The 23,345-nt window shown below is 42.0% G+C and overlaps 1 protein-coding gene across 2 annotated transcripts in view; it reads left to right on the top strand.

The window, feature by feature from the left end:
• Positions 1–22,417, top strand: part of Pbx1 (pre-B-cell leukemia homeobox 1) — a 305,901-nt gene extending 283,484 nt beyond the window's left edge. For both annotated transcript variants that reach the window (XM_005398252.2, XM_005398254.2), the window contains one exon: positions 20,925–22,417. In XM_005398252.2, the coding sequence (XP_005398309.1) occupies positions 20,925–20,945 (21 nt within the window). In that variant the 3' untranslated portion in view covers positions 20,946–22,417. The remainder of the gene's footprint in view (positions 1–20,924) is intronic.
• The last annotated feature ends 928 nt before the right edge of the window (positions 22,418–23,345 follow it).

Genomic DNA, 23,345 nt, shown 5'->3' with positions numbered 1-23,345 from the left:
CAGACAAAACTCTGGCTAAGTATAAATCTAAGTTTCTGAAACAACCCGTAAGAGCTGACTTGCATTCCTATAGTAGGGGTTTGCTTCATAGAAAATCTCATTAATGTTTCCCTCATACATCCTGTGTTTCCATAAAAGAAAGAGGGAGAATTCAGAATTGCTGGTGCAGTGTGGCCCACCAATGCTTAATGTGGACAATCTAAAAGCCCGTGAGAAGAAATGACAGAAGAATTGCAGGAAGCTGTATCTTCTAACCAAAAGCTGACTGGCAGAGGTACTCAGGCAACCTCGACACCCAAGGCTCTTAGCTTAAGAAAAATAGCATTCTTTAAATTTTATGCTTAGGAGTGGGGTAAGCAGAAATTGGTCTTAGACAATACTGGGAGGTCATGAAAGTATGTTCCTCATACTTTCTTTGAATTTTTACTTTTTTTCTGTTGCTTCTTTTTTTAGGTTCCTTAAATAGAGATTTCACCTTAGTGAGAAAGGTTGTGTAAAATAACTCAACATGTAAAATCTTCTCCAAGTGAAACTCTGCCCTCCAAATTCTAGTCTTTGGATTTTTTGCAAGTCTTCTAAACCAATCTAATGTAAGTGAAGATTACATACTTCTAGTTTCTTACCACAAGTAACATAGGTCTAATGCAAATCAGCTCCCTAAGCACAGGACCTCTGGATATTTTCTTAGAGAATGGAGCAAGTGCAGTGGGCCTATTGCATTCTAAACAGGTTTAAGAGGACAGACCAGTAAGTAGAGATCCCAGGACAGTATTGACATCGTATATGCCCACATAGCCTGGCACCCCAAGCAGACTTCTCTGTGCCTGGCTCCAGAGAACAAGAGACTGTGACCTGAGCAATCACAATAGCCATTTGTCTTCTGCACCCTAATGTTCCCCGGTGAGTATTGCATCTTGACAGTCAATGACATAAAACCAGCTCTTTCACTCCTTTATCCACAATCCTGCCTCTTCACATGTTGCTCTGTTATTCAGACTGTCTGCACTCTCTCCCTGGGACTTACCAGTACCTGCTCTGTGACAACAGCATAACCGCTGCTGAGGATTCTGAATCTCCTGGGCTCAGCAGGGGATTGTGGCATGGGACATCTCAGAGAGTCACCGGACAGGCAGCTGGTGACCAGCTTTGTATTTCTTCCATGACCAAGCATGCTAGAACTCATCTCTGGATTTCAGGGCTCAGTGCCATTATGCCCACAGCATCTTTTTTATCCCTCCCTCACTCATTTTTATGGTACTGAGGATCAAGCCCAAGGCCTCTATACTGAGCTACATCCCAGCTCTTTTTATTTTTTATTTTGAGATAGAATAATGTTAAGTTGCCCAGGCTGGGCTCAAACTTATGATCCTCCTGCCTCAGCGTCTCAGTATTGCTCTTTTATAGGAACTGTGTTGCAATGACTCATTTACCCTCTGCTTCCCTTGTAAGCTGAGATCATCCTGATTTCAGCTCAGTCCACAAGCATTTACACTCAGTAGGAATTAACCAGTGAATAAGATGTTATCCTGGGGCTGGGAGTTTAGCTCAGCAGCAAAGCACCTGCCTGGCAAGCGCAAGGTCATGAGTTCAGTTCCCAGTACCGGAGAAAGATGTTATCCCAATTACAAACTAGTATGGGAAAAGATGAACAACTACATTTGTAGTTGTTCCCACATTTACCAACAATTTGTAATTGTTCCCACACAGGGTCCCACATTTACTCTGGAGTTAGGGGTTACATTTGTTCAATAAGTGAACAAAAAGTTCACAAGATGCCAAACCACCATGAATGGGACCTACAGCATCATTATTTGTAGTACTGTTTAAGTGTCATAGTATAAAGCTTTATCTGCTGTTCTCAGCTCCTGCTGCTATTCCCCTAGCACTCTGTCCAGCCAGGACAGTTGCCCATACATAATACAGTGTTATGAGCTGAGGATCCTATCCAAGCAAAAGAGGGAAACCACATGGAAGGTTCCAGTAGCCAGGGAGTGCAACGTGATTACAGGTAGTTGTGTATGCATTTATTTTTTTCTGTAGTAGTGGTTGTTGATGCAAAGTTGTATCCCTTGAGTCTCTTAGTGACATTTGTTACTTGGCTTCCTAGTCCTTAAACAGAAATTCTGTCCTTTTCACTGAATTGCTCCTCCTTTGCTAATGTTCTATCTCCCCCAAGTCCCAAACAGAGCATTTGACATTTGTTATTGGTACAAGAGCATCATTTGCTGAGTGTGCATGAAAACAAGTTTCCCCAAAGGGGTGAGATGAATGATGATGGTAGATCTCCTCACCCTTCTTCTCTTCTTTCAAACATAGCAGCAATTTACAGCTGTGCTGGTTCTGGTGGGAAGCTCCGCTAACAGGACCACATCATAGCTTTGGGGAGATCTTTTGCTGTAGCAACCAGAGAGCAACGGATGGCAGGTCTTGGAGTGACAGGAGAGGATGGGGTGGGGGCTTCAGGGATGTCCAGCTTCATAGGAAATGATGAGACCCTAGGGAGAAGTCCTCTTTTGGTAATAATCAGCTGTTTTCTCAGAACCTGCTGTGAGCCAGATTTGTTCTGGGTGTTGGGAATGACAAACAAAAATAACAATATGTAGTCTCTACCCTCAAAGTTCTGCCTGTCTAATAGGGACTTCAAACCTCAATCTATTAATCACTTCAAGCCACAACTCTGATGTGTAGTATGCACAGAAGGTGTGGTCCTATGAGCTTCTACAGCAGAAAGAAGGGAATCAGTCAATAGAGTCAGCAGTATTTTAGTGAGGAAGTTTTCATCAGCTCCAGCTGACAAATTAGTTAAGTATGTAGTGGTAGTTGGGACCAGAGAGAGCAGTAGGTCCAAAGCTGGTATTTTAGGAGGGGACCAGGCAGGTACTGGGTTGCATTGGCAGGCCAAGGAGAGCAGACAGAAATCTTCTGGGAAAATGAGGAGCCTGGAGAGGTAGAGATAGCCCAGTGGTACTCAGACAACTGTTTCCACCCTGTCTTTCCTCCTTTAAGTGCCACAGCAGGGACACCTGTCCTTCCACATACTCTGGATCCCCATCTGTCAAATCATGCAAGCCCTGATGAAAAATATTATATTTACAAAATGAAATATGTACTGAACATGTACAGACCTTTCAAAAACTATCATTCCTAGAACTGGGCATGGTGGTGCATACCTGTAATCCCAGCACTCAGGAGGCTGAAGCAGGAAGATCATTGTGAGTTCAAGACCAACCTGAGCTACAAAATGAGCTCAAGGCCAGCCTGAACTGCAAAGCAAGACCCTGTCTCAAAAAGACAATATAAATAAATAAATAAATAAATAAATAAATAAATAAATAAATCTGTCATTCCCCAAACAATACAATGTAACAATTGTTTATGTAATATTTATATAGTGTTAGACATTACAAGTAATCTAGAGATAATTTAAAGTATACAAAAGGATATATATACATCTAAATGTATCTATATCTATATGCAAATACTCCTCTATTTTAAATGAGAAACTTGAGCATCTTTGGATTTTGGTAACTGCTGGGGTCCTGGATACTGAGGGATGACTGGTTCTTAGAGAGGAATACAAACTCTGCTAGAAAATACTTTGTGCGTTCAGCCTTCCAGTGTTTGCTTATTGAGTCACAATTTTGTGTCTAACCATGGGAATAGAAAGAAGAGAGATTCATAATTTTCTTCCTGGGGAGAGCCACATCTCATAAGATACAAAGAGGGAGAAATGAGCCTACACTGTAGCAAGTAGCATTGTCAGTCCACGTGAGTGGCCAAGGAGGTAGAGTGACTCAGCTGAGATGAGGTGTGGAGGGCCAGGAGGTGCGGACCTCTGCTCTTGGTGTAAGTTTGGAGCTGGCCCCAGGACCCGTTAGTTTCCCACATCCCTCTCCCCTCGTGGCCCCTAGCCCTTCAGCCTCCAGTGCCATTCAGTGTAAATCTTTCCTGGAGAGCTGTTTCTCCTTGTGGTCATACAGTAACAGGCTACTAAACCTGCCTGTGGGGTGAATTATGACTGATCCTGGAGCCTCAGCCTCTGTTGCCCGCAGAATGAATTGTGGTGCTCCAGGCTGCTGGGCATTTTATTTATTTGTTTGTTTGTTTGCTTTAGCATATTTTAATCCAATCATTAAATTGCAATCTGCCACCTATCCCCAACCCCAACTGTCTTCAGATGGAACAGATTTTTCATAGGTAATGATACCTATAAACTTTGGAGATGGCAGCCACCAGAGCAAACTGGGAGAGGGGGAGGTGAGGGTTTGCAGAAACATATCCCACCCGGCAGGGGCATGGCCATTCTGCTATTGCCCTGGGCTTAGCCCAACCTATCTCAGGGTCCAGCTCTTCCTGGGCAGCACCTGTGGCCTTCTGAAGCCTGAAAAACCTATGCTGAGAAGCCAGTGGTGAGTATCTGCACCTTGTCCCTGCATGTATAAGATCATTCCCACTCCACATTGTGCCAGGCAGTAAAGGTGTCACACAACCTGCCTTTATGGTGTCACACAGGGAGAAATCTGCACTGATAAATCAAAGGCAAAAAGGATGCCAGATGGTGCCAGGGAGCTCTGCTCTCGAGGTCATCTGTCTGATCCAGTGCTGCTCTGCACTGGGGGATTGCCATCTGACAGCCAGGCCATGACCCTGTACAGTGTAACTATCGTCATATGTTATAATAGTAGCACCACCAGCATTTTAAAAGGCGCACTGGCACATTCCTTTGGAGCTTCACACCAGTTTAATGAACAAAGCAGGGTAGGTGTCACGATGAAACTAAGACATAGGGACTTGGTGTGACTTGTCCAAGGAAATCCTTGACACACCGAGTATTCCCAGTAAGTTCGTGTTCATACAATGCATCCATTTGTGCCGCTCCAGAGCAGTCTGAGAAGTACTTCTGAAGGTTTGTTTCTGGAATCACATGCCCAGATATGTCTAGGACTGAGATCCTGGGAGTCTTTAGCTTTCGTCTGACCAAGGTGGACAAGAAATGTCTATTAGTTTCCCCCAACTGGTTCTTGTGCATGTAAGACTGCTCCCTACTGAAAAAGGTACTTGGAAGGCATGGCTGCATAGTAAGCAGGAAATGATAGGTCTCCTCGTAGGGCTTATGGAGGAGCAGTCATAGATCTAAGTACTTTGCATGTTTACTTAATTTTTCAATAACCCTAAGTAGATGCTATGAATATATTCAATACAAATAATGGGACAGAAGCACAGAGTTTGAGCAACTCTCTGGGAGGTGCAAAGATATAAAGCAGAGGAACTGGGAGTCTGGTTTCCAAGTCTAAGATGCTGGCTGCTTTACTATGCCACCTTTTATTTTCTTCTAGAACACATAAGTTCTTGCTCTGTGTGTCTACTGTCCTAGTCACCTCACTGCTGGTGTCTGGGTACAAGTAGAATAAGGGAGGCAGCTCTTGCCTGGAGTAGGACTGGGAGCTCAGGAAAGGAAGGAGAACTTTGCTGTACTGATGAGCTCAGGGCTTTCAGACACATTAACCATCAAAGCCACACAAGTCTCTGCATTGTCTGTACTGTCAGAAAATGGGCTCAAGGTACAGAGCTGCGTCAATTCTTCCAAGAGAAAGAGGAATCCAATCTGGACATAAAGCTCAGGATTCCAAGCTTATAGTCCTTACACCAGCCGCCAGATCCTGGGCTTTAAAATCTTGCACCATGTTTTAAAATCTGTGTTTTAAAACCCATAAAAGGGGCTGGGGATTTAGCTCAGTGGCAAAAGCGCCTGCCTGGCAAGCGCAAGGTCGTGAGTTCGGTTCCTGGTACCGGAGAAAAACAAAAAAACAAAACAAAAAAATAAAAAAATAAAACCCATAAAAGAAAATTATATATTTCTATTCATTATTCTATATCAAATTTTGTCTCAGTGAAATAATTGAATTTACATGAGCAAGGATAAAGCACATGACCCAATGATTTAGTGTCACACCGAGGGTCTTTATATTCGTATCTGGTGTCCGCTGGTGGGCAGCCCTGAGAAGAGGCTGTTGTCCCAGTTCCTTCTTCTCATCAGCCTATTGTCATGATTCCTACATAGGACACAACCACGGACTCATGGAGTTTACAGAAGTGTCTCCAGATGTCAGAGCCCCCTATGATGGCACAAGACAGCAACAGACAAGCTGTGGCCAGGTCCATTGTGCCAAAAAGCCAACCTGGAATGACATTTCCTGTTAACACATTTGCTTGGATTATAAGCTACCCCTAGAAAGAAAATTCTGACATTGATTCTGATGGTTGAAGGATGATTTCTTATCTGTGCCCTTAACGCTCCCAAATTAAGCAAGATTGACAGACTTCTGAGTTTGAAGAATCATCCCAAAACCACAATTTTAATAAATAAATCTAATTTTAAAATCAATCAGTTATAGAACATCTGAGATTCAGAAGGGAACTCAGAAGCCCGCTGGCCCAACCTTCCTATTTCCAAGTTGGACAGAATTCTATGCCATCTAATTTGTGGGATCTGACTTTTCATATAGTGCCTACTAATGGTTTTTAGCAAGATAAAAGTTCTTTTACTGAAAACATGGATTTCTAAGAAAAATTCTACAGTGACTGGATTAAAACCAAGGAAAACAGCAACAGAGAAAGAATACCCAGTGGAGAGTAGAAAATTTTAGAGACAGCATCAGCTTGGTAACTGGACATCTCTAGGTTTCAAATCTTTGTTCTGCTCAGGAGCTGGGAGGTCTTGAACAAGTCACTCAACCTCTGAGCCTTTGGTGGCATTTTCCTCATCTGTTAAGCAGAGATCTATGACATGCCAGGATTAATGAGATGTTACATTCAAAAGGCACAGCCATGCCTGACACATAGCTGGTCTTCCATCCAGCTGATTTCCCTTTGTGCTTCTCCAGTGCCCCTACCTTTGGCTTCACACTCAGGACAGGTTGTAAACTTGCACTACACCAATTATAGCTGAGACCCCATGCAGGAAAGAAAACCAAATGCACTTTTGGGAACAAAGTGCTTCAAGCTGTTGAAGAGAACACCACCATTTTGGATGTTACAATTCATGAGCAGGTGGCCAAGGCCATTTGCCTTGTAACAGGTACACCCAGTCCATAAGGCTGTGTTCCCCTTCTCCAATGGCAGAGTGGGTGCTGTCCCTCTGTGTCTCAAAACACCTTTGCTATTAGCTCTGAGGGCTTGGGAAACACATGCAGAAAGAATAATAAACAAACCAAGAGTCAGGCAGATACCTAGAAAGGCAGGGAAGGGAAGGGAAGCAGGGAGGAGCCAGGAGAGGTTTCAGTCACTGCTCACCAACTGCTTCCTATCCTCCATGGATTTCTTGTCAATGATTATTCAATCTCAGGCCTGACCTTTCTATTCTAAATAACACCGCAATATCAGTATGGCCCAGCCCGCAGCTTTTGCAGGAAATTAACTGTATCTGGTTCTCACAGGAGACCCAAGAAATCCCCTCAGTAGCTAAGCCCAGACTGGTTTACAGAAAAAAAAGAGCCAGCATTATCTTCTGCTCATACATTCCTCCTAATGCCCGTCTAAATATCACAGAGCCCCCAGCTGTTTAATTCTAATAAATACTCATCTATTCTCAAAACAGACAAATGTTAGGTCTCAGGTGGGCCTCAGGCATTTTGTGTGGTATGAAAAAGGGAATACGGAGAAAAAGAACCAAGCAGCTCCCAGACAGCTTTAGACTTCAGTGTGTATACAGTACCGGCCTCAGAAAATGGCTCGTGGTTTCCAATGGAGCCAGACCCTGTCATGACCTTTTAAAGCAGTGCTCTTACTGAGATGTCCCTCTTTCCTTCAGTGCATCTTGAGGTCTCTGTGCACCCTCACATGGGGCCTCGACAGTCCTGTGATGACTGAGCCCACGACTCCAAGCATCCAGGCCACCAGGGGCAGAAGAGGCAGTGTGCACTTGACAGTCAGAGGTCCAGGCTTCTGTTGGGAAGTCTCTTCCCTGTCCTAAGCTGGACTTTGGACCTAAGTCTAGATGTTTCTGCCACCCATGGGGTCCCTATAGGAAGTACAAGAAAAACAGAGAGGCAAGAAGGCCTTCCGTACCTCCCAAATCTGGTTTATTTGCAAATAACATGGTCCAAGGTATGAGCGGTACAAAAGGAAGAACCACCAGATGTTTGGGCTTGGGAAATGCTTGGATTTACTCAGTGAGTGTGAAAACAAACTATGTCATCAGTCTCTTTGAGCCTTAAAGAACCCTAACTTTTTTAAATGGTTAGGGTCAATGAGAAGCTCCCCAAGAAGCTTTCTGTATAGCACCTCACCCTCCAGGAGGTGTTCGGCAGCTAGGATGCTCAGTGCAGGGAACCAGGCATGGGGTTTTGACTCAGCTCCTCTGAGTCCCTCCCTGAGCCAGTTACAACCACTGTGATTTGCATAGTCTGGAGATGCCAGGCATTTTGCAATTAGAGCAGCTGCACTGTTCACTTGCATTGGTGCTGGGGGTTCATCCCAGGGCCTTTGCACGGAGCTACCTCCCTTACTGTTTTTTAAATTTTTTAGTTTTGAGACAGGGTCATGCTAAGTGGCTAAGTTGCTGAGGCTGGACTCAAATTTTCAGTCCTCCTGCCTCAGCCTGCAAAAGTGCTGCAAATACAACCACGCCACCCTACTTTATTTGTACAGCTGTGGATCTTGTGTCAAACCTGCTGTTTCTTCAGGGAGACCCTTGCTGGCAATAAGAGGACTCTCTTGGCTATTGGCAGATGGACCTCTAACAGTTGGAAAGTGGGTTCTCACATCACTCACATAAACTAATAATATGCTGTTGTTTTAACCCACTGGCGATGCTGTGCCCAGTCAGCCCCAAATTCCCACTCAGTTGTAGCGGTCTATTTAGGGTGCTATGTGCTGACTGACAGTTGTGCTCCATGGGACCTTTAGGCCACTAGAAACCCTGCAAACCACAGTATTAAACCCAAGTAAGAACCCTGCAAGATTCATCGCTGTCTCCAGCTGTGTTTGTGAAGGAGATTGGAGAACCCCCAAGGACCAGAGGAAAGCAAGGCTTCCCAGGTTTGGCTCCTCATGGCTTGAAAGGTCCCTAGAAAAGACCCAAGGACTGGAATATGACTGTCTACCTGACTGCTGGTGCATATGTGCCTGAATCCCACACTGACAACCCTGGGCTTTGGCTGTGTCCCACCCGGCAGCAGTTAATGGTCTCATCAGGCAAGATCACATCCAGTCTGAAACTAAACAAAATGTGCTCATAGAATTCAGCAAATAATAGTACAAAGAGGTAAGCAGTAGGTGCCGAATAGAAGCACACACAGTAGGTGCTGAATAGAAGCACACACAGTAGGTGCTGCAGAGCATCACAGACTAGAGCTCTCAGTGGGTAGAATCCCTGGGGAGATCACTGAGGAATTTGGACAAAGCCAGGACCTGGGAGTCAGGTAGGATTTGATAGGTGAATATTACTGCCTTCAATTTATTGGCCTAATAAAGTAGGCTCTACATGGTGGGTAAATAAATGTAAAGCAGCTTGGCAGTTTAATGTGGGTATGTGCACAGGCACAAGCAGCTGGTGATTTGGGTTTTCACGAACTGATCAGAAGCATTTTCCTACAGGTTTCACAGCACCTCACTTAGGACATCCTACTGACCCTGCTCTAGCATGCACAGGTGGAACAGGGTCTTAGTGGAAAGGTCCGGTCTGGATATTTGTGATTCTCAAAGCTCTGCGGAGGATTGTCAGGGTGTCTGCTATTTTGCCAAACCTGCAACCTCCAGGAGTCCTTGGTGAGCCTGTGAGTATAATTTGCTCCAGAGTGGTGAAGGTGGCCAAAGTCCTTTCACTGCTGTCTGTCACTGAGTCCCCACATCCCAAGTCAGAAAGGACTTCCTCCCAGAAAGAATGGATCACTCTTGCTTGTTGCTCTACTGCAAATCTTTCTCCATCACATCACAGGTCAGGAACTTTTTTTTCAATTACACTTGTTTTTTCAGAAGAGTGCACAAAACTCCCAAGTTTTCCTTGGCAAAGACCAAGACAGGGGCTGGGGATTTGGCTCAGCGGCACAACATCTGCCTGGCAAGCACAAGGTGGTGAGTTCGACTCCCAGTACAGGAAAATAAATAAATAAATAAATAAATAAATAAATAAATAAATAAAATGAAAAATAAAGACCAAGACAATACCTTACTCACCTCTGTGTCCTCAGCCCCTATCCCAGTATCAGATAGTAAATGTTTAGCACATGTTGAAAGGTATACTCTCACTCCGTTCATCTTCATCTTTTTGGGATAGAATCTCAGGCTTCATGTAGGATGCGAAGAAGGCTATGAAACTTCTCCCTAGAGGAAAAAAATGCCCTTGTGCAGAGTTACAAGATTTTTTGATTTTGGTTTGAGCCCTTGCCCTCCCCCACAAGGAACATAGTTATCACCCTGTGCAACCTTCACCCTCTGCCTGGATACTTCTGATGCTGCGGAGCTCCCTCCCTCCACTGTCCTCCATTGTCCTCTCCACTTGGGGACAGTGCTAATGGAGGTATCTTCTTTATATAGCGTGTGGTAGCCTGCCTTTCTGTAACTCCCGTGTGTCACCTTTGTTCTCTCCTGAGAACTTTAAGTAGAGAAGGATCTAATCCATCAAGGCCATGACTGCTTTTCAAGTTTATGGACATGTGTCTAGAGCCTCCTTGGGCTTCTCTTTCCTCTCCTGTTTTTTGATCAGGTGGAAGATATGTCTCCTCACTTTCCTAATTAGGTGCCTTTTTGGGAAAAGCCCAGATTATCACTAGCTGTTAATGTGCAGCACCTAGAGCACAGGGGAGAGGAACAGGCGTTCTATCCTCCTTTGTTCCAGACAGAGCACTTGCCTTTACGCTGGCTGCTGAAGAAGTATTTGCATTTAGGCAGCCGCTCACACCATTGGCCTTTAATGAGCAGAGTCTGTGATGCTCCCGAGCCTTTTTCCAGGTGTGCTGCTGATAAGCCCTGGGCATTTGTGCAGTCGCTGTTCAGATTTAATTGCAGTACTTTTACATTTATCCTTGTTAAATGCCACCCTATTAGATTTGGTCCTTGAGTTCAGCCTTGTGAGACCTTTTTGGATCTTGATTTTTGTCATCCAACATATTAGCTCATTACTCTCAGACAATGCATTTTGCGTGCGACAAAGAGCTACCATTTTGGGACTGTTTTCTCGACCAGACACTGCGTTACACGGCACATTATTTCCTTTGACTCTCGTTCCAGCTCATTGAAGTGTGTGTTATGATCCCTGTTTTATGTAAAAAGAAACTGTGGCTCAGAAAGGTTAAGGTACTTTTCCAGAAACACACAACCAGTGTGTAGTAGAGACAGTATTTGAACCCAGCAGTGTCCGCCTCTCAAAGGCCCAAGCACAGCCCTCATTCCGTGCTGCCTCCATGTTAATGTTTTGAACAAACAGCACAGGACAGATCCTTGTGGTAAAACACCACAGAGTGCTTCAGGCTGAGGGCTGAGTCTTCCAACATGACTCTTTCCCTTTATTGGTGTGTTTCCACATTACTCAGCATTATCCCAAGGAAAAAAAAGAAAGATTTTGTTCGACATTTTGGAGAAACAGTTATGACAACTCCATGCTATTCCAAGACCCTCCAAAGCAACTAGCAAAATACAAATGTGATGTTTCTGATCATTTCATGCTGGTTTCTATAAGTGTCAGATTATTTGTATGGGTTTTTTGGTCCCCTCACCTTTTGTTCTTTTTTGGTACCAATAATCTAACTCAGGGTCTTACACCAGTCCCAGATTATTTTACTACATGCTTTCAGCCATTAAGTCTAGATTCTTACCCAAGACTACTGTATTGTTCAGCTCTGTTAGTAAGTAGACTGGGGTGAGGTACCCTTTTTTTTAGCAAGGCTCTAAAAGCAGCAGTGGAGGAAAGCCCAATATAATCCATCTTAATGTTCTCTTAAACATCCCACATGCCCTTCCTAATTAATTATAGATCAGTCTTCTATGAATTTACACAAAGGATTATTGAACATGCTTTAAAATTTTCAGCAGGACAACTTCAACTTTGATAAACTTCCATTTTTACATGTGTGAGCCTCAGAGCCAGTATCTAAAAACAACCTTGTACTTGGGCACTAAGCATCTCTTCCTGTGAGCTTTTAACTTCCAAATCCCTGATTATGTTTTGTAATAGTTTATTTTCTAACAGATGCCTTTGACCTAAGACCACAGAGGAATCCAGAAAAAAAATGCAGAGACCGGATTTCTTTCAAAGATCATTTAGAAAGCAACAGCAAAAGAAAGAAAAACAAGAAATAGGGTCATGAAAGGGAAAGACACACACATTTTGTTCTGTTTTTTTGTTTTGTTTTTTTGCCTGGAAACAAAGAACTTCACAGAGGACAAGTCTGAGAAGCTGATAAAGAGGCTGCACTCCCCAGAATTCTGAGAAGTACACTTTCCAAGGAGGGCCCATTGCCTATTGGAGTGGTTCACTTGAGTTTTCCTCTCCTCTACTGAACACAGGCTGATAGAAGGGGACCATCGGGCCTAGCGATTAGACCCTGTCAGAATGCAGTCCTGTGTCTCATCTGTCAGGGACACCTTCCTTCCCCAGTTCTCTGTACTGTGAGAACTCCTGTCTTGTCTGATATGGTATATATGCATATGTGTTAGATAACATATCATTCATTGAATTATATGCATTACCATATATCATGTAATATTAAATATACATATTTTATACATACAAATAAATTCTTACTGTATAATTTTCACACACATTGATCCATGCTCATAATCATTTTCCTACTGTACTTTTTAACAGAGGTGAAATCATTGTAGGTCCGTGTAGGCAGGACATGGGGACCCCTGAAGCAGCGAATTTCCCCTCAAAACATTCCTCTGCCACAAAACCCTTTCACATGAAAGCTAAAGACACAGAATTATACTGAATCCAATTCCTTATAGATTCAGAGATACACTAGAATGGTGGTATCTATAAGCCCTAGATTATTTTACTTGGCTTAGAAAAGGTCTTTGTACTTGCCACTTGCATCTGGCTGCTGGTGAAAAAAAATGTGTCCCTTATGCAGTGCTGCTCAGTGTCACAGTTGGTGCCAGTGGAGTCCACTGGGAAGCAAGCTGGTCTCTGAGGGGGAACTCAGGACTGAAAACACTTATGGGGACTTACAGTTGTGAGAGAAAAAAATGAGGGAAGTATGATTAGGTGAAGAAGTTGTCAGGTAGGGACACAGACCTAAAATTACCCATTAGGTGGAGCCCACATGGGACAGAAATGGCTACACCCTTAGACCATTGCCCTGCCTAGTGGACGCCTGAGGCAAACGTCACAGGAGTTCACATGCAGAGAGAGACCAGCAGCTCGCCACCCTCCCCAGCTGGGCAACAAGCCCTCTTGAAGGGAAACAGGAATGACGCATATACATGATCTCCACAGCTGCCACCCAACAGAAACCTCACCTTGTAGATTCTATACGAGGATAAAGTCCAGATAGATATGATTGCAGCAAATTTAAAATATGTTTTTCACTGGAAAGTAAAAGAGTCCTGTTTCAATACATTACAAAGGCCAAAATTACATATGTATATATCAAATGGTTTTTCATTAAAGCGTTTTACAGCAGGCATCTGAGCAGCCATTGGAAATGGCCTGAGGTGTCTCCGGAGCGGAGGTCGGTGAGCTCAGGACAACCCCTTGAGTTTTCCATTAGTGAGTAGCTCCATAAAGTAATAAATAAATTATTATTAAGCACTTTGCAAATAGAGTGTTATGTAAATGCTAAATAATCATAATAACATAGTACTATGCTGATCTTGATAAACGGGTCGGCTTCCATGTCATTTAAAATGGATGGCGCAGCAGTGTCTGTGAAGATGAACGAGGTCCGCATCCACAGGGCTGGAGAACAGCTCAGTCTCCTCCTCAGGGAGGCCGGGGGCTCCTCCGGAGTTGCTTCGTTCCCTTCCCCTACTCTCTATGGGACAATTAGCGGAGGAGAGGGATTCTGGCTGCCTTTAAGGGGGTAGTAAAAAGGCTCCTGTGCAGGCATATTGAAAGTAGGCTGAGGTGAGTGCTTAGGGATTTGCATTTCTGAGAAGTCAGGGTTAATCTATAAGGGGCTGGGGGCAGGGAATTAACATTTATTGAGCACCTCCTGTGACCCAGACACTGTGCTCACTTGGTGCTCTGTGTTTATTATCTCATTTATCCTCCAGGCCAGCCCATTAAGGTAATAGAGGAGTGGAATAAAGCAGACTGCATTACTGTTTTCTATAGAAAAGCAGAAAGGCTGACTGAATGCTGTAGTTACTATTTTCCTTTTGCATTGTGGAGAGGGATCTCAATACGGGGAGAGTCTCCAGGAGTCAGGGAAAGCCTGGCCCAGTGATTTATCACAGACCCAGTATGCTGGGACCTCCTAGGCCACTGACCTGTGTGCGATCTTCCTTTGGGGCCGCACCCAGTAAGGGCTCCTGCACATCTCTGCTGCGCACCTCAGGCGTCTGAACATCGAAGCTTGGCAGAGAGTGATTCAGACCTTTCATGCACCTTAGCAATATTTAGCAGCTGTGGACAGAGGGGTAACCACGGGCCCAATACTTCACTACTGGATTGATACACATTTTTTATTTAATTCTTACAAAACCCTGTGATTCAAGTTTCACTGCCTCTTAGATGAGAACATTTCAAAATTTTGTTAAATAACTTGCCATAAGCCATACAACTACTTCCAGGGGCAGAAAGCAAGAACCAGGTTAGGCCTCCAGGCCTGGGCTTTGAACTGTGTGGGAATCTTGTGCCGAGTCCTGATATTTGGGGATTTGCTTTTTCTTTACCCATGGGTGGACTGTTTTCTCAATCATGATTTCATACCCTTTGTTTAGCATGCCAGATTTTAAAGGTATGAAAAAAGCTCCGTTGTTTGTTAACAGCTTTATGGTGCAAAATAGACATAGAATAAACTGCCTATTTGAAGTGGACAATTTGATTAAATTTTGCCATAGGTACATACACACCAGTGACATCATTGCCACCGATCAAGATAATAAACATATTCACGTCTTCCAAAAGTATACTTCCCACAGCTCTTTACCTTGTCCCCTCCCCAGACAACTGCTAATCTGTTTTCGGTCACTATATTTAGCTTGTACTTTCTAGAGTTTTATATAAACAAAATCATACAGTGTACTCTCATTCTTGTCTGCCTTCTTTCACTGGGCGTATTTATTTTGCATTTCATTCAAGTGTTTTCTTTTCCTTTGTTTTATTTACAAAGATAAGGACTTTGAATAACTAGTACGTATTTTATTTAATTTTAGCTTTGGATTCAACTTAGAATTCAAATTCCCATTATGTCATTTTTCTTTTTTAAATTTTAAAGAAAAAAATAATGAAACAAAATTTCAAAAGAAGATAATAGGAGAGTAACAATGGCTAATACATTGTGTATTGTTATCATCAAAGTAATTGCTCAGAGTACAAGATATAGGAATGAAACATTGACCAAACAATGGTAACACAAGCCTTTCTTCTCAATGAATTAAATAAGTACCATAACTGTCTTAACTATCTTGTGTATATGTATTTTTTTCCTTTTCTCTTTTTTCTCTTTGGCCCCATCCTGCTTTCTCTTTCCTTTTGAAAATTTCTTCCCATTTCACAATATCTATTGTACATTTCAGATCTTATTACCCTTTCAGCTTCTCACACTTGGGAGACAATAGGATGTTTACAGGCTAGTCTGATTTATTTCACTATGAGTATGTTCTCAAGTTAAGTCCATTTACCTATAAAAGTCTCAAGTTTATCTTTTTTATATGTCATTTGTTATCTGTTTACCAAGTGGTAAATTTCTTAACTTGTCTGAGGCTTTTTTTTTTTTTTTCATATATGAATATGTACTGGGAAAAACTGCATAGAACAGAATCTATATGAGAAAATCACTTGATTTTGCAATTAAAATAAAATTTTTAAATAATAAAGTTTTCATCAAAATCTTTTTGCTATCTCCTAATGCTCAATATCAGGGTAACATGAGAATAATTTGCATACATGGTGACAAGTAGTGATATAGGGGAAAGAAACTCCCAACCTGGTAGACATCTGAGACAAGTTTGTGTTCTCTAAAATCGAAAAGTGAATTTTAGAAACAACAGAGGTTAAGAGTAGAAAATATTTATTGGGGGAAAGAAAGCCTCTGTCTGAGAGGGAGAGACAGAAGAGGATCTGAGTGGGTTGTCAAAGAACCTGCATTTTCTAGGGATTTTTATGGAGCAGAACCACAAGTTGAGGCAGGTCCAAGGTGGAAAACATTGGAATTCATAAGGTGGGCATGAGGTGGGACAAAACTATGGTCAACCAATAAGATTACAAGCATAATTGCTCTGGTAAAATTGATTATATCAGGATCAAATAGGGAATTCAGTCACAAGCAGGCAAGAATATAGGACAGGGACTTTTCCTATAGGAGGTTGAGTTAGTGACTCTTTCTGGCTTTCTCAAGGTAATAGAGACCTGTTTAGAATATCATTCCCTTATGTTTATCCTTACAAAATATGTGGGTACATTTGTTTTATCTTTTTTTTGTTTTGAGGTCTGGCACAGCTGGAGGTGTCTGTCTCTCACACAGTTGCAAGGTATCTTCCTTCCACACTGGCTCCTTCTGACTGCCTATAATATTTCTATCTAACTCAGCTACCTACAACAGTAGTATATTTAAAATGATGTATGAAGTAGCTTCTTAATCTTCACAGGATACCTATGACATGTGTGAGTCCATTTTTATCGTCATATTACAGAGGAGGAAACTGAGACAGAGAGGTAGACAAATCAGAATTGGAACTATGTCAGTGTGGCTTAAGACTCTATGTTATTTTCCATTATAATTTTGTTGCCTTTCGGTATACAATAGCCCCAAAGTAGTTTAGGGGCATCACTGCAGGAAAAAACAATCTAGATATGAAGATCATGTCAATAACTAAAAGAGAAATAAATAATAAAATAACAAAATTTTTGTTAGAGCACCAACTATAATTAAGGGATAGGAGTATTTATAAACATTTTAGGCATCTACCTATAATTTAAATTTATGAAGAGTAATCCACCTCTGATTCTAGTTAACTGTGGGAGAGTCAAAGGCTAGGAATGTGTGAAGAATTGTAACCGAGTGAATCTGCCTTGGAGGGATTGGAGAAACTTCAGGGTGTCATGCAAATGAGCATCAGGGGGTAGAGCAGGCCCAACCCGGAGACTGCACAGCCCAAGCTGAGCAGATTGTACTCACCCCAAATGTGGGAATTCACTGGCAATTTAGAGCCCATTGGAATAGCTATTATAACACAACAGATTTCACTTCCTTTCAGGTTATCTTCAGTATAGTAATTGGTATTTGCTAAAGAACTGGATTTTGATGGAATAGAATGAGGGAGGTCTTAACAAAACATTCTTATTTGTCTGACATGCACAGGAGATCTCTCTCATTTTGAAAAATTATTCTTTGGAGTAGGGGAACAGCGGGGGAAAGATACAAATAAAATGGTTTCAATGGTAAGAAAGGGCTGGATTTAAAGGATACTTAGAGGCCAGAATCCATAGATAGTGGGGACTACTTCGAAATAGGTAAGTTTTTCTTTTTTTCTTTTCTTTGGTACCAAGACTCGAATTCAGGACCTTGTGCTTGTGCCACTGAGGCAGATGCTTGTGCCACTGAGCTGTATCTCCAGCCCTTGGAAATATGAAACATCCTTAGAAAAGGACTTTTGGAGTACTGGTCTTGAAGCCACCTATCTGAAACTTGTTTCAAGTTAACTTATTTCAACCCCCAAATCAGCTTATTTCTACTTAAATCATGTATTCCACAGAAATGCCAATGAAATGCAGTATTCACCAGGGAGACCCACCCCAAAGCAAACACAAAGTGCTGCCCTAGGTATAGTTCCTTATGTAATTGGGACAGTAGCATCTGTAAAACTACTGTTTTGATGTACTGAAAATGAATGTGACAAAACAGTTCTTTCTAATACTATTTTCTTTGATCAAAAATAGAGAGGGCTGAAATACTGACCTGAAAAGCATTATGCCTTACGACTGATAGTCTGTTAGTTGTGTATTGATGTTCCCACACCTTAAATGATCCCCAGGTATTCCTCTTTTCCTCTATCATCCAATCATCAGCTATTTGTTGAGCAGCTTTTCTGATTAGACTCCATGTTAGGGACACAAAGAGGAAGGACACAAAGGGTGCTTAGTTCCTGCCTTCCAAAACCAGAGAATCTACTGGGTACTATGCTCATTATCAAAACATTCGCCAACGGCGTAGTTCTCTGTGGGTGCCCAAGCCCTCTTATCTACCAGCTGTGAAGGAAGTGGGGCAGTGATTACCATGAAGCATCAGGTGACCGAGACACAGAGGTGGAAAGACTTGGGGAAGGCCAGTCGTGGCTATGGTCCAGGTCCTCTGGCTAAGCATTCCTTTTGCTGAGGGGAATGTGTTTTTCCAGCACTCTCATCCTGGGCACCTTGCCTTTGCAATTTCCCAGTTGTCTATTTTATCTCTTTCAGATGACAAATTTGACAGGCCCTTGGGGAATACCAACTTTAGAAAAGCTTGCCTTTGGTCAAGTGTTAAATCCCACAGGTGTAAGACAGACTTTGGTAAGAGCCACTGTCGCTAGCACCACCCCCCTCCCAAACCCTACTGTTTGTCTGGAAGGAAGTGTGCTTATCAGTTCTGTGTGTACCAGGGAGCACTAACAAAACCAAATTAGCTCCAACTGGCTGCCATTCAGGTCAGCTAATTAAATTACCTATTGTTGCCTTACTGATAAGGGCAGTTTGGAAAAGGAAAAAAAGCCACTCATCCCAGTAGCCATAAAGCTAAAGCCAAGAAAATGTGTTAATAGGAACACTCTGAAAGGAAACTCTGACTTTAGTGCATGATTCTCCCAGCAGTCTGCTCCAAGCTTAGTGCTCCCAGCCCTCTCTGGCGCTGCTCTGAATATTGCTGCTCTGTCTCTGACTTTTCAGTATCTGGCTGTAGTCAGACAGCCTGCTCCTTCTCTCCCTCCGTGAGCCTAATCCTTCTGCGAGCCTGGAGAAAGTTTCCAAGACTTAGCTATTATAAATTGTGCTGTTATAAGCATGGGTGTGCATATATAATTGTAGCATGATGCTTTTAGCTCTTTCTGGGAGATACCTAGAAAGAAAATAGCTAGGTCACCTGGAACCTCTAGTTTTAGTCTTTTGAGGAATCCACATACTGATTTCCATAGTGGTTGTAAAGTCTCACCAACAAGGGAGATGCGTTTCTTTCTCCCCACAACTGTGTCAACATCTGTTATTTGTTGATGAAATAACTGATTTTTCAGTACTCTTCCAAGCCCCTCAGATAAAAAGGCAAAGGAAAATCTTAGCTGGAAAATCTGTGCTCAGAGACACTAGCTTGAAAAAGTCCAGTTCCACTTTAGAGTTCATTATGAAAACCGCTGGAGAAAGTTGAGGCTGTTGGTCTTTGGGTATTGGGTACAAATTCTGGGAGACCCAATTCCACATTACAATTTGCCCTTGTGCCTCCATCATAGGAGAAATCTGTCTTCCCACAGTGACAGAGCAATCAAATGTCACATTAGGAAGCTGATGGGAAGAAAGCTTAGCTCTGGACATATGGATACTTTCAGAGCATCCAATAAAGTGAATAAAATTATTGTTTTTTTATACTCCTTATATAAAGATAAAAATCATTGCAAAATATGGGGAAATATCTTGATAATTCTGTAACCCTAACAGAGCAATATTCATTTTCCATAATTTCTTTCTGATATTCTCCTATATATGTACATAGTAAATAGAAATACATGGATGGCTTGATTTATTTAGGAAAAAAACATATCAAATTGAACTGGCCAACATTTGAGTTCAGAATTGCCGATTCTCGTTGCAACTTTTCTAAATAGTCTCCTTCTCTCCTCTGAATTCCCAGTCCCAAAAGGAGAAGAGTGGCTTTGTCCCTTCACTTCTCTAGTGTACAGCAGTAAAGCCTGGTATCTCAAGGATCATCGTAACTAGGGTATTCAAAGACAAGTACTGGACAAGTCAATCTTAGATGCCTTACTAACATTTTATGAAGTTAATATTCCCTTCATCTGACACTCTTTTAGCATGAAGGCTGGCTTCCTTAAATAATTCATTATTTTAAAAAGGAGACAATTGCAAAACACTGTCAGCCTTCACTGACTTATGGGAGAGTAAGGGAGATGACCTACCGTAGGTTAAGGAGAGGTTATTCTTCCATAGTCTTTTTAAATGGAGGCAGAAAACAAGGTGCAAGGGGGACTCTTTGTAATCATATTAATAGCATGTAGGATACTCTGGTTTCACTTCAGATTGTGTAAATCATTTGCCTTTTAACAACATGTAGGTTTGAATGTGTGTGTACAACTTACTAGCTCTGCAACACTGAGTGAGCTACTTAATGCTGTTAGAATTCAGTGCTTCATCTTGAAAACATGGGCAATAACTATTTCACAGAGTTGCTTTGAGGATTAAATATACCAACATATAAGGAAATGCTACAAGAATGAGTCATCCTCTTTTTCCTTAAAAAGAAATTGCAAGGAAAGTATTCCATTGAACTTATTCCTAATATTTACAATGGAAATTTTTTTCTACATTATATGAATGAAAAAGGAACTTCAATTTTGGTGGCTGATGAGCCATTTCTGAAATCATCTAAGTCCAGGCCCTTTTCTTCTCTTCCTATTTTCAGCTGGTTAGCTGCTCGTTGAGAACTTGCCAGAGGGTGAGCAAAAGAAATAAAAACTGAAATCGGTCAATTTGACTCTTTGATAGCAGTCCTGATGAAAGATTTGTGGGTATAGGGGGATAAGGTTGCGAGTGAAACTGGAATTTTTTACTTTCTTACCAGGAAATTGCAAGAACCTTCTGATCATTGGGACGTCCAGGTGGTGACAGCTACTCCTCTCTCTTGACTGAAGAAACATCTCCCTCTACCTGACAAGTGGCCTCTCTTCCAGAATGACGCATAGTGACTTTTGAAGAAGTAAGAAGATACCTGCTAGTCTGTCATATCAGCCAAAACAACTATGGTGAGCTGTCAGATACTGCAACTACGTGACTGATGCATCAACAGAATCCCAAAGCAATAGTCACTCATCTTTCTCTTCTCCACTAATCCAGCAGTCGGATAATCACTTTTAAGCATTTACTGTGCATTTACCACCATATAATCTAAAATGTGTCAAGTAGCTAGATATATAAAATAATCTCTCAACTCTCAATAATGATAAAAAAGCTAAGAAATTAAGAGTTGTGCATGTGAAAAGACAACTAATAACACAGAGGAGAGAACAAGGAACCCATTTGGAGCATCTCTAACATTTTAGTCACTGTGTGAGGCTCTGTCCATGTGTTATTTTCTCTAATCCCTACCACATCTCTGAGAGGCATTCTACCCTCCTCTTATGGAAGGTTATACTTGGAGTCAGAGATGTTTAATAACTTGCCCAAGGTCACATAGCTAGAAAAGAATCGAGCCTATTTTCCGGTTTAGATGTATCCAACTCCATCGTCTATGCCTTGTCCATATCCAGCAATAAGAAAAGTCAGAGATCAGAGACATCATTTAGTGCAGTTAGGTCAAGACAAGACTCTAAAATGCCTATCAGCAAAATGCATTGATAAAGCTTTTGTAAATCCCTCATTTGATTTGGGAAATATTTCTAGCCAGAGGATAAATGTCTGGATTCTGGAAACAGTGACAGTGGAATGGAAGTGACAGCATGCTAGTCTCAGCTCAGCCGTTACCCACATATGTTCATCTCAATAAGTTGCTTCCATCTTCCAGGCTTTTGTGTCACCATCTGCAGCAGAGAGCATTTTGAGCTATCTGATGTCACTCACACTCCAGCACTGGGCAAGTGCGTGGTAAAGTAGGTCTGACATCAAGCAGACCCAAGTTTGAATCCTAGCTCCATCCTCAAGCAGCAAGTTGTTGGGCAACTCATTCAAGCACTTGTACAGTGGAGCTAATAGTACCTACCTCAGGATCATTGCCCTTATTGCTTATTCTCCGTGGGACGGTCTTCCCAGTTGTCCACAGGGGTTACCCTTTTACTTCCTTCAGGACTTTACTCAACTTACCCTTAGTGATACCTTCCCTCGAACACGCTATCTAAACTTGGACACTACCCAACATTTCCTGCTTTTCTTCTGCATTATATTATTTTCCTTAATACTCAACACCTAACATGCTATCTAGTGCACTCAATTATCTTATTTATTGCCTGTTTCCCACTCTAGAATGTACGCTTTCTAAGGGCAGGGTCTTTTGTATTCTTTACTGCTGTATCCCTGGTTTCTAGAATGATTTAGGTGCTTAATAAATATTTCTTGTATAAATGCATGCTTGTTGTGAGTATAATATCAGTATAGTTTTTGCACAAGGCCTAGCACATAGTAAGTACCTCATACATGTTATCTGTTTTTAATTATTATTTGACTATGTCTTTGTCTCACCTCAATGGAGCACATGTGTTCTCTTTCCCTTCCGTACAAACTGAGATTAGAATTTTACCTCCTTAGTGAATGGAGAGGGCTATCTCTGTTGGAATCAGTTTAGAAGCAAGAAAAGTAGTCACTGTGAGGAAATTAAGACAGAAGATTTGCCTGGTGGCTACCTGAAATTATCTAAAGGTGAACCACATGGATGTTAACTGCAAGAATGTTATTTATGGTGCAGAAGAAAGTATTTCTGCAAATTGGATGCTTAATGATAGGATAAACTATCTCAGGAGCTAGTCAGCTAGTCATGCCTGGAGGTCTTCTAGAATCCAGATAACTACATCTCACACACCTTCAGTATAACTATTATCGTGAGTGACAAGTTTGGAGAGCAGCCGGAGGGGTCCACATTCACAGAGATCCACAAAAATGATCAGAAAAACATGGCATACCAGGGGACAAAATGAATGGATGGTACTGAGAGGATTATTAGTCCTATATGTAATCAAAGAAATCAAAGATAGATAAAGAGGCAGAGACAGCTACCCCAAATCAAAGTCAAGATACATTACCCAACTTCCAGATGCTAGTCAGTTTTCAGATTCAGAACCCAGCGACAGAAGAAAAGGCAGGATTTCTATGTGAAAAGACACTTCCACTGTTTCAGAATGAATACAAGGTAATGATTGTCCCATTGTTTTTCCAGAAGTTTCTTGGCCATTTACCCAGGTAACCACATACTGAGGGAAATGAATGACCCACATATTTGGAGGACTTGTTAGATACAGTTCCCAATTTGACATTGATAACTGGAGCCAAGATTGTC

This window comes from Chinchilla lanigera, unplaced genomic scaffold (assembly GCF_000276665.1).
Source record: "Chinchilla lanigera isolate Chin_1 unplaced genomic scaffold, ChiLan1.0 scaffold00061, whole genome shotgun sequence".
NCBI lineage: Eukaryota > Metazoa > Chordata > Mammalia > Rodentia > Chinchillidae > Chinchilla > Chinchilla lanigera.
Note: the sequence above shows the minus strand (reverse complement) of the source record. Positions and strands in the feature narration are given on the sequence as shown.